Source organism: Perognathus longimembris, chromosome 28 (assembly GCF_023159225.1).
Source record: "Perognathus longimembris pacificus isolate PPM17 chromosome 28, ASM2315922v1, whole genome shotgun sequence".
Lineage (NCBI taxonomy): Eukaryota > Metazoa > Chordata > Mammalia > Rodentia > Heteromyidae > Perognathus > Perognathus longimembris.
In genome coordinates this window covers 72,672,313-72,684,423 of record NC_063188.1, presented here as the reverse complement: position 1 = coordinate 72,684,423, position 12,111 = coordinate 72,672,313, and the positions used below count along the sequence as shown (strand labels likewise).

Below are 12,111 nucleotides of genomic sequence, written 5' to 3'. Positions count from 1 at the left end.
AGAGGGGAAAAAAAGCCAAGCAAGAGTGTGAGGCCTTGAGTTCAAGTCCCAATACTAACACACAAAAAAGAGAGAATGAGAACCTAAAGCTCAGAAGTAGCAATTTGGTAACAGGCTAGTGTACACAGGGGCTAAATTTCAAAGAGAAATAAAGAGATTATGGTTTTTTTGTCGGTCCCAGAGCTTGAACTCTGGGCTTGGGTGTTGTTCCTGGGCTACTTTTTTTGGTCACAGCTAACACTCTACCAATTGAGCCACAGCACAACTTCTGGCTTTTTCTGTGATTAATAGTACATAAGAGTCTCCCCAACTTTCCCACCCAGCCTGGCTTCAAAGGGCAATCCCCAGATCTTAGCCTCCTGATTAGCTAGGATTATAGGAGTGAGCCAGATTGCATTTTTAAAGGGTAGATGAATTCCATATCTACAGGAGTCCACATGGACTCAACCAACCATAAATCAAAAATGCTGAAAACAGCCAGGCAGCAGTGACTCACATCTGCAATCCTAGCTATGCAGAAGGATCATAGTTCCAAGTCATGCTGTGCAGAGAAGTCCCTGATACTCTTATCTCCAATTAAACACACACACACACACACACACACACACACACACACACACACACACACAAAGCTGGAAGTGGGGCTGGGAATATGGCCTAGTGGTAAAAGCGCTCGCCTCATATACATGAAGCCCTGGGTTCGATTCCTCAGCACCACATACACAGAAAAAGCCAGAAGTGGCGCTGTGGCTCAAGTGGTAGAGGGCTAGCCTTGAGCAAAAAGAAGCCAGAGACAGTGTTCAGGCCCTGAGTCTCAAGCGGCAGGAATGGCAAAAACAAAAATAGCTGGAAGTGGAGCTTTGGCTTAAGTGGTAGAGTGAACAAAAAAGCTTAGGCACAGTGTTCATATCTTGAAACCCTGAGTTTAACCCCCAGGACCAGCATACACACATACACACACACACACACACACACACACACACACACACACTCCTCTATAGTGAGCATTACTTGTCATTGTTTCCAAACAACTATTTACATATGATTTACATTGTATTAAATATAATAAGTTAGCTGAGCGCTGGTGGCTCATGCCTGTAATCCTAGCTACAGAAGGGGCTGAAGAAGGGGCTGAGATCTGAAGACTGTGATTCAAAACCAGCCCAGGCAGGAAAGTCCATGAGACTCTTGATCTCCAATTAATCACAGAAAAAGCCACAAGTGGCACTGTGGCTCAAGTGGTAGAGCACTAGTGTTGTGCTAGAGAGCTCAGGGACAGCACCCAGGCACAGAGTTCAAGCCCCAGGACTGGCAAAATAAATAAATATAATACACTAATCAAGAGATTATTAAAAATATAAGGTAGAGGGCTGGGGATATGGCCTAGTGGCAAGAGTGCCTGCCTCGGATACACGAGGCCCTAGGTTCGATTCCCCAGCACCACATATACAGAAAACCGCCAGAAGCGGTGCTGTGGCTCAAGCGGCAGAGTGCTAGCCTTGAGCGAGAAGAAGCCAGGGACAGTGCTCAGGCCCTGAGTCCAAGGCCCAGGACTGGCAAAAAAAAAAAATATATAAGGTAGAACATGTGTATGCTACATACAAATATGCCATTTTATAGAAGGTACTTAAACACAAACCGTAAGGCAACCTCCTAAGGATACAGAGAGAAGTATATACTTCAGACAGCACTTGCAGTGTCCAGACACTGTTCTAAGCATTTTACCTCTTTTAACTCATTAAATCCTCAAAATTGCAGCTATTCAGAAGGTTAGTGCTAGAGGATGGCTTGAGCTCCGATGTTTAAGACCAGACTAGACAATACTCACACCTGTAATCCTAGTACTCAGGAGACTGAGAACTGAAGAGCCCTGTTCCAAGCCAGCCAGGGTAGGAAATTCCATGAGACACTTACCTCCAACTCAACACCAAAAAACCAGAACTGAAGCCATGGCTCAGGTGATAGAGCACTAGCCTTGAACAAAAAAGCTCAAGGACAGAGCCCAGGCACCGAGTTCAAGGCCTATAACAAGTATACACAAAAAAATATATCCTTATAACAATGCCACAAGGGCCAGGCACTGGGGGGCTCATACCTATAATCTTAGCTACTCAGGAAGCTGATAACTACAGGAACTTAGTTCAAAGCCAGCCACTGAAGAAAAGCCCTCAAGATTCCATCTCCAATTAACCAACAAAATTTTGGATTGGCAGTATGGCTCAAGCAGTAGGACACCAGATGTAATCAAGAAAGCCTGGCGAAAGCAGAAAAAAAATGCTGGAAGTAGAGTTATGGATCAAGTTGTAGAGAGCCAGCCCTAAGTGAAAAAGCTAAGGAACAATGCCCTGGTCCTGAATTTAAGCCCCAGTTCTGGCAGTAAAACAACTGGAGGAGGGAGGGGTGACACTGTCCAAAAAGAAATGTACTCATTACTTGACGTATGTAACTATAACCACTTTTTATATCACCTTTATAACAACAATTTTTAAAATATGCACATCAAAAAAATCAATTGGTGGCTGGAAATGTGGCTTAGTAGTAGCATTCTTGCCTAGCATGCATGAAACCCTGGGTTTAATTCCTCAGTACCACATAAACAGAAAAAGCCAGAAGTGGAGCTATGGCTCAAGTGGTAGAATACTAGCTAGCCTTGAACAAAAGAAGCTCAGGGACAGTACCCAGGCCCTGAGTTCAAGCCCAGGACTGGCAAAAAAGAAAAAGAAAAAAAATCAATTGGAGAAGAAAAATAGAAAAATTAAAACTTTAATTCTGGGGCTGGGGATATAGCCTAGTGGCAAGAGTGCCTGCCCCGGATACACGAGGCCCTAGGTTCGATTCCCCAGCACCACATATACAGAAAACGGCCAGAAGCGGCACTGTGGCTCAAGTGGCAGAGTGCTAGCCTTGAGCGGGAAGAAGCCAGGGACAGTGCTCAGGCCCTGAGTCCAAGGCCCACGACTGGCCAAAAAAAAAAAAAAAAAAACTTTAATTCTGGTTAAATAAAATCAAATCATAAGTATTTTTGTAAGTCCTGGGGCTTGAACTCAGGGCCTATATAATGTTCCTGAGCTTCTTTTACTCAACACTAGTACTCTACCACTTAAGCCACAGCACCACTTCCAGCTTTTTCTGTTTATGTGGTACTGAGGAATGGAACCCAGGGCTTCATGCATGCTAGGCAAGCACTGTACCTCTAAGCCACCTTCCCAGCCCCTCATAAGTATTTTTTAAAATACAGAACATACAAGGAACTCAAGAAACTAAATCCCTTTTCAGGAGGCTGAGATCTGAGGACTGCATTTCAAAGCCAGCCTGGGCAGGAAAGTCCATGACACTATTATCACCAATAAAACTACCCCTCCCTGCAAAAAACAATAGCCAGAAGTAGAGCTGTGGTACAAGTGATAGAGTTCTAGCCTTGAATAAAAGAAGTGCAGGGCCAGCACCCAAGCCCTGTGTTAAATAAAGCCCTGGGACCAGCACACAAAAAAAGAAAGAAAAGAAACTAAATCCCTCCCCCAAATCAGTAACTCAATAAATAGGCAAAGGAGCGAAATAAAAATTTCTCAGAAGAGTCAAGAATAGCCAAAAACACATGAGGAAATGCTCAACATGCTGAGATTCAAACCTAGTGTGGCTCCAGAGTACAGCTGGTAACAACCTAAACAGATAAAGAAAATGGTATGGCTACTCAGGGGGCTGAGATGAGGACTGAGGTTCAAAGCTAGTGGTGAAACACTTATATCCAATTAACAACCATAAAGGAAATGCAAATCAAAACACCACCAAGATTCTATCTCATCCCAGTAAGATTGGCCAGAACCCAGAATTCAAATACTTAACAATACCAGTAGGGATTTGGGGGAAAAGGAACCGTATTCCACTGTTAAGTGGGAAAGTAAACTATAACTACTATGGCTTGGAGACTCCTCAGAACTAAACATAGAACTACCCTATGATCCAGCCATACCAATCTTGGGCATCTATCCAGATTATTATAATTCAGGATACAGCACATACATGTTAATTGCTATACCACTCACAACAGCCAAGTTATGGAAACAGCCAAGATGCCCTACAATGGATAAGTAGATCAAGAAAATGTGGCACATATGCATAATGGAATTTTACTTATCTATCAGAATATTACATCATCTGCAGAGAAATGTAAGGACCTAGAAAAAATTAAGTCAAGCTCAAGTAACAAATGGCATATGCTTTTCTCTTATATATGTAAGTTAGAACTAAAATACAAACACAGCTGGGTGCTGGTGGCTCACACCTATAACCCTAGCTATTAAGGAAGCTGAAATCTGAGGATCACAGAGTTCAAAGCCAGCCTGGGCAGGAAAGTCTATGAGACTCATCTCCAGTTCTCCACCAGAAAACTGGAAGTGTTGGTGTGGCTCAAAGTTGTAGAGCACTAGCCTTGAACAAGAACTCAGGGACAGCACCCAGGCCCCAAATTCAAGCCACATGGCTAAGTAAAATAAAATACAAACATATAAATAAGGTATACAGATGCATATGCATATATACACCAACAAATTGACTAAAGGATGGTATACAAGTCCAATAGTGTAACTCCTTTGAACAACTAACCAGTGGCTCATGCCTACAATCCTAGCTACTCAAGAGGCTGAGAGCTAAGGATCAAGGTTCAAAGCCAGCCGTGGCAGGAAAGTCTCAGAGAAGTTTACCTCCAATTTGTAAGTTTCACCAGAAAGAAAACCTTCCAGAAGAGTTTATTGGGGGGAGAGCAAACTGCCAGCCCACACATGATGGAGGGGTGGGGAGACAGAGGGGAAGGAAGAAGAGAAAAAGAGAGAGTAAGAGAGAAAAGGAAAGAGAGCAAGGACTCGTGTTGGGCCAGGTAGATTAGATGTGACCTCAAAGAAGGGGGAGGTATCTGCCTCCAGGTGTTCCAGTTACCTAGGTAACATAGGTACTGGGCAAAGACTTCAACAGGTGGGGGGCATCTGCATGGAGCCCTCCCAGGGGTGGCTCTTATACAATTAACCACCAAAAAGCCTAAAGTGGAGCTGTGACTCAAAATGATAGAGGGCTAGCCTTGAGCAAAAAAAAAAAAAAAAAAAAAACCTCAAGGACAAACCCAGGCCCTGAATTCAAGCCTCTTGAGGCACGCACACACCCACACCCCCCCCACACACAAATAAATAAATAAAAGGAAGCTGAAATATGTTTAAGGGGAGGGGCAACAAGATGGGTGGGGGCAAATGAATGGAGGGAGAAAGAATGAGCCAATACAATCATTTTAGTCAATATATATTATGTAAAACCGAACTATGTAACTTGAGGGTAGAGATGGGATGGGATGGGTTAAGATGGGGGAGAACAATGGAAGGGGTGACACTGATCACTCATAACCTAACTTCTGGAATTGAATCCCCTTTGTATAACTACTTACTAAAAATTAATAAATACTTTTAATGCTACTATGTAGATTCTGTAATTGATTGCCTTTCTTTTATAACCAAGAAAAATGGAGTTGTTTGCCCATAGACACACAGCTGTACGTGGAAGAGCAGAAATTCAAACCTAGTGTGGCTCTAGAGTTTAACTAGTACAACTTATGGTACCAACAATAAAGAAAAATGGTATGGCTGACTACTCAGGAGGCTGAGATCTAATGATCAAGGATCAAAGCCAGCCCATGCAGGAAATTTCCCACGATTCTCATCTCCAATTAACTACCAAATAGCTGAAAGTGTAGGGATGGCCCAAGTGGTAGAACACAAGCCTTGAGCAAAGAAAGCTAAAGAAGCTAGGTGCCAGTGGCTGACGCCTGTAATCTTAGTTACCTAGAAGACTAACATCTGAGGATCAAGGTTTGAAGCCAGCCTAGGACTGAAGCCAGCTCAGGCAGGAAAATCTGTGAGACTCTTATCTCCAGTTCATCAACAAGAAAGTCAGAAGTGGAGCTGTGGCTTAAGTGGTAGAGCACTAGTCCTGAGTGGAAAAAAAAATAAAAATTAGGCTGGGAATATGGCCTAGTGGTAAAGTGCTCGCTTCGTATACATGAAACCCTGGGTTCGATTCCTCAGCACCATATATATAGAAAAAAGCTGGAAGTGGTGCTGTGGCTCAAGAGGTAGAGTGCTAGCCTTGAGCAAAAAGAAGCCAGGGACAGTGCTCAGGCCCTGAGTCCACACCCCAGGACTGGCAACAAAAACAAAACAAATAAACCAAAAAATAAAAATTAGGGAGCGTTCCCAGGTCCTCAGTTCAAGAAAAAAAAAAGTTATGCTAACTTAGTACCTAGTATTTACTGCTATTTACCTCAAATCAAATCACTTGTTGCTGAGCCTCAATTTCTCCTCTGTAAAATGGAAGTATCAATAAGGAAAGCATTACTTTTCAAGGAAGTCATGAAGAAAGCAACAATACCCTAAGTAAAAGACCCAGACTGAGATCTAGAATATATTGAGCAATTTCTAAACATTATTATGAGCCAAGTAGAATGGTACATTGCTATAATCCCAGCACTTGGGAGACTGCAACAGAAGGATCACAAATACAAGGTCAGCCTAGGCTAATAGTAGGACTCTAACTCAAAAAGTCAAAAAAAAGCCCTTGTGAAATACTATTAATATTCATTAAAAGTAAAGAATCAGGAAGAGGTGAAAAAAAGCAACTCACTGTGTCTGAGCTTCACCATGATGGTCAGATCAGCTTGAATACAGGTATGCTCAAATATGCTACCTTCTTCCTGTGGGGATAGAAGCAAGAAATCTGAAGACAAACTCAGGAACCCCAGGGCCCTTTTAAATCCCCTAAAAGCTGGGCACCAGAGGCTCACACCTACAATCCTAGCTACTTAGGAGGCTGAGATCTGAGGATCGCAGTTAGAAGCCAACCCAGGGAGTAAAGTCCATAAGACTCTTATCTCTATCAAAAAGTCTGATGTGGGGCTGTATCTCAAGTTGTAGAACACTAACCTTGAGCCAAATGAAGCACAAAGACAGTGCCCAGGCTCCAATTTCAAGCCCCAGGAGCAACACAAATCAATCAACAAATAAATGAACCCCCTAAAAGCAAAATAAAATGTCAAAGAACATGATGAGGAAGCCCTAAAATTAGCTAAACTGGAGAAGGGTTCACTGGAGCTAGAGCCTGATATGGCTGATACATAGATGAAAAACAGTGTCATATCACCCAAAGAGGGTGCCTCTGAACCATTCTTTAGTATTCTGTGGCTCAATGCACTGAATGGGGTGCTTGATCCTTATTCTGCTATCATTTAATGTTATGTCCTAAATAAGGAATTGGAGCTGGGATTTGGGAACTCACACCTGTAATCCCAGCTACTCAGGAGGCTCAGAACTAAGGACTAAGGTTCAAAGCTGGACCAAGCAGAAAAGTCTTACCTCCAATTAACTACCAGAGTAGAGCTGTAGCTCAAAGTGGTAGAGTGCTAGGCATGAGCACAAAATCTCAGGGACAGCACCAGACCCTGAGTATAAGCCCTGGGACCGACAAGAAGTAGTAATAAAGAATTGTTAGTAAATCCATCCACATTAAGGGGAGACTCTTCATGGGGTAGGGTGATAATAGTGTCTCTTTTCCCAAGTAAGGGACTGGGTGTTCCATCTACCCTGCGAAGAGGCGGGAATATACCACAAATATATGCTGAATAGGCCTTAGAACAAGGTATTTTACCTGCATGTCTATGTGTATTGAGGTTAATATAAAATCTTAGAGAGAGGAAAAATCTATGCAACTGGGTGGGATTTGACATCTGTCCCTCTGCTCTGAGGTATAGAGAACTGAGAAAAACAGCACTAGCTGTGTACCTCTCTGATGTGTGTGAGAGAGCCACAGGACCACATGTCTCAATTGTTGGGAGGGGAAGGATGGGAAAGGGGATTCTAGGTTTCTACACAAGAGTGGGCTATGGGATGGGACTGTTCTGCCTGATCAGGTGATGAGGTGACATTTGTTTCATACAAATAGAGAAACTGCACATCTTTAAATGAGTAGGATCCGGGCTGGAAATACGGCCTAGTGGCAAGAGAGCTTGCCTAGTATACATGAAGCCCTGGGTTTGATTCCTCAGCACCACATATATAGGAAACAGCCAGAAGTGGCGCTGTGGCCCAAGTGGCAGAGTGCTAGCCTTGAGCAAAAAGAAGCCAGGGACAGTGCTCAGGCCCTGAGTCCAAGGCCCAGGACTGGCAAAAAAATAAAAATAAAAAATAAATAAATGAGTAGGATCTATACCTTGCTTGGGGGAAGAGGGAGACTGTTCTGATGCTTTCTGTGGATAGTGGGCTGGAATAATATGTGTATCTCTTTTTTTCTTTGTACTTTTTTTAGTCCATGACTCACTACATAGCCCAGACTTGCATGGAACTTGTTAGGTAGCCCAAGCTAGCCTCGAACTTCAGATTCTCCTGCCTCAGCCTCCCAAATGCTAAGATTCATGTTATGCACCACCACATTTGGCAAAATATTTTATGTGGGTTGAAGTCAGGAGCACACTAACAGTACAAGGAATAGAGCCTCTGGTTCTTTACACAGGTAGGCAGGAGGACACTTAAGGCAATGCAGTTATAAATTTGTATGATTTGCTCCTACATAGGAGGGGAGGAGTCTATCATTTTATCCTGGGTAAGGAGAAACAAATCTGTATGTTGAATAAGGAGGGAACAATATGGTAATCAGTGATTCTACTGCTTCTCATTTACAGGGGAGTTGAATCTCTTCCCCAGTGAAGGCTCTCCCATGGTTCATAGAGTGATAAGTCCTTGGAGGGTATAGTCTGTGTCTGCTTCTAAAGAATAATTCACTCTAGCCAAGGAGGAGGTAGATCTGAGTGGTTCTCAGTAAACTGAAGTCTGTGACTCTAATCACTTGGGGGAGGGAGAGCTGATCAAATGTGGGGGCAAGGTTTCCTTCAATTGGATACTAGGCAGGAGTGGGGAAGACATGGGGAGAGCTCTAATTCTCCCTCTACATCAGAAAAGAAGCTTTCCTTCCTTTAGGTATTATGTATGTTTCTGAGCTCCTATGTATTTTTGAGAGCTGAGGTGTTAATAGCAAAACCCATCCTGAGCTCGATGTGGATCTGTGTGTCTTAAACTAGACAGGTCTACGCAGCTAAGTAGTGTGCAACGACGTCGCCACATCTTCAATGAATAGATACCTGTCACACTGGAAGGAGTAACGCGAAATGGAGCATCTCCGCTCTGCGAGGTGGAAGGCAATAAACCCTTTCTTTTCCACACAAGTGTGATCTGTACATCTCTACAGTATGTCCGGGAAATATATCTTCCTACGTAGGGTATGAGTGCAGGTTCCCCCACCCCGCGCGAGTGTAGTTCCGCGCATCTCCACGTGTGGAGCCATTTCTACCTCTCTTCTGGGCCCTGTTACCCTGGAAAGGACCCAGCTATCTACCTCTCTTATTTCAGGCTGGAGGGCGTATCTGGACCGTCTCAAAACGACTATTCTAACTAAGCCGCTAGCTGGGTGAGCGCTCATCAGGATAAAAGAGCCGAGCGATCTCTTACCTGCACTTCCGGCGTGGATCTGAGAGGACTGGATAGCTCACCAACGCAGACTGAGGAGGTGCACACACGCTGCTAGACTCCGACTTCCGGATCCTTGTCTTGCGGCACACAGCTCCGCCCACTGTGCGTCCTGCGCCCAGGCGGGGATTCGGATTGACAGCTCTCGCCGGCCGATCCCTTCCTAGCTCCCACGCCGGCCCCGCCTCCTGGCTGCGGGACGAGTTCAAGAAACCGCGGAGGTGGGGAGAAGGAAGGTGGGAAAGTGGTGAGAGGGAGGCGTGTATGTGCCTGTGTGGGCAATTAGCCTGCTCGGCTCGTAAGATGAAATCTCTGTAGGCCTCTGTCTGACACTAAGTATGCACGTTCCCAAATCTTAATGGCCAAACGAGCACTGTGTCTACAAGCAGACGAGGGTGGGGTTTGGTGTCTTTGTCTGCCTGGAAGATGGCGACGGGCAGGGCGTGAGAAAATGGCTGCCTGGGTCACATGTCTAGCCGAGTATTTCCTCACCTGGTTAGCGGTTCCCAATGAACTTCCCGACTCTCGGTTCCCCCAGGCTTGAGAACTACTCTAAACACTAGTGGCAGTAGCTCAGATCCTTGGCCAAGACCAGCTAGAGGTGAAATCGGCACAACTGGAAACCTTGCTCACCCGTATTTTCCTTCCCCCACCTCCTCCCCAAATTCCAGGGGCCGGGTCTACAAAAGGAGACAAATTTCTCTCTGAAATGGAAGCAAGTAGGATTTCTTTGGAAACTATCTCAAGGAGCCCCTGATGTGTCCGGAGAATGAGACATATCTCTTAAAACTAAATATTAGTCTGAAAATAAACTTCTCGATAACTTAATTCTAGCCCTTTTCCTCTAGCATAAACCTTAGGGTAGGGAACAGAGTAGGTGGCGCTAAACCCTGAGGGTGTGGTCTCCCCGCGCTGTGAGGGACTCCCTCTTCCCTCCAGCCTTTTATTCACACTGGACTCTACCCCCTATATCAGTAGGGCGCTTTTAATGTCTCGCCCTGGTGAGACCCTCGATATTCCTCTGAGCCCCAGACTGACCCAGGCCATCCTCACCTTTCCCCCTGCATTTGCAAATAAATTCTTTGTGTTTCTCTAAGACCGTCTTCCTGGACCCCGTTCCATAAGAAAGCCAGAACACCTTACCTCCTACAGCTGCCTAGAATATAACCACTCCACCTGTGGTTGTTTATGTTGCTGTATTTCCACAGGTGAGGACTCCTGAGAGCAGGGGCTGCACGTCCTTGAACTCACAACCACACACAGCCCAAGACTAATACAAGGCTGTCCTCAAACAACTTTGTTAAAATGGGCTGAGTTTCAGGCCTGTACTACAAATCAATAAGAAGTGAAGAGTTCACAAGAAGTGGTAAAAGAGAAAAGTAAGACTGGGTCAGTATTTGTTGTACATGAGAAGAGGGACTGTGAATGTGAAAGGTAAAATTTTAAAGCTAATATAAAATGTACACGAAAAATACCTTTGAGATTAATGACTAGAAAAGGACTTTTTTAAGCCAGAATATCTCTCTCTCTGTCTGTCTCTCTCTGTCTTTCTGTATTTTTATCTGCCTGTCTGTCTCTCCTTTTTTCTCTCTTTTGCCAGTCCTGGAGCTTGAATCTAGGGACCTGGACACTGTCTCTGAACTTTTGTGCTCAAGAATAGCACCCTACCTCTTTGAGTCATGCTACATTTATGACTTCTTGGTGGTTCATTGGAGATAAGACTCATGGATTTTCTTACCTAGGCTGGCTTTGAACCCTGATCTCCAGATCTCAACCAGAGTAGTAAGGATTACAGGTTTAAGCCACACATCCACTCCAGTTTTTCTTCAGATTACCTGAGAACTATTATAATAGAGAAAAAGTTAAATATCTGAAAGTCTACAGATGGAGAATGAATAAAATCGATAGCCATAAAATGGAATACAACATTGAACAAGGATGTATCAGTTTATATGCATGAACCCAAATAAATCTCACACAGTGATTAAATAAAATGCAAGTCCCCCTGAGTGCTGGTGGCTCACACCTGTAATCCTAGCTACTGGGGAGGCTGAGATCTGAAAATCTCCATTGAAAGCTAGACCAGGCAGTAAAGTCCATGAGACTCTTATCTCCAGTTAACCACCAGAAAACTGGAAGTGGTGCTGTGGGTGAAGTAGTAGAATACTAGCCATGAGCAAAAGAAGCCCAGAGACAGCATCCAGGCCCTGAATTCAAACCCCAGAACTGGCACAGACAAAAAAAGAGAAATAGCAAATAGCAGGTTATAATTACTTCTGGAGAAGAAAATAAAGGAAGAAAAAGAGAATTTAAGTGTTTGTCTAATATTGTATTCTCTAAGCAGGATACATGGATGGTCCATGAGTGTTTGTTATATTATTTTCAATACTTATGAGCCTGAAATATTTTATATTTTTTAAAAATCAAAGATCTAAAAAAAAGTGTTAGTAATAGCTATATCTAGATCACTGGTTCTCTAGATTTGGCAAACATCAGAATCACTAGGAGAACTTATTAAAATAGCAAATACTGGGCTCCATGCCCAGAGCTTTGATTCAGT

General features: G+C 43.9%; 1 protein-coding gene across 1 annotated transcript in view; it reads right to left on the bottom strand.

The window, feature by feature from the left end:
• Gnl3l (G protein nucleolar 3 like) overlaps positions 1-9,648 on the bottom strand; it is a 46,327-nt gene extending 36,679 nt beyond the window's left edge. Inside the window, exons 1-2 of the mRNA XM_048336022.1 lie at positions 9,534-9,648; positions 6,661-6,730 (exon numbers count right to left, since the gene is read on the bottom strand). Of these exons, the coding sequence (XP_048191979.1) occupies positions 6,661-6,679 (19 nt within the window). The 5' untranslated portion in view covers positions 6,680-6,730; positions 9,534-9,648. The remainder of the gene's footprint in view (positions 1-6,660; positions 6,731-9,533) is intronic.
• Between the last annotated feature and the right edge of the window lie 2,463 nt (positions 9,649-12,111).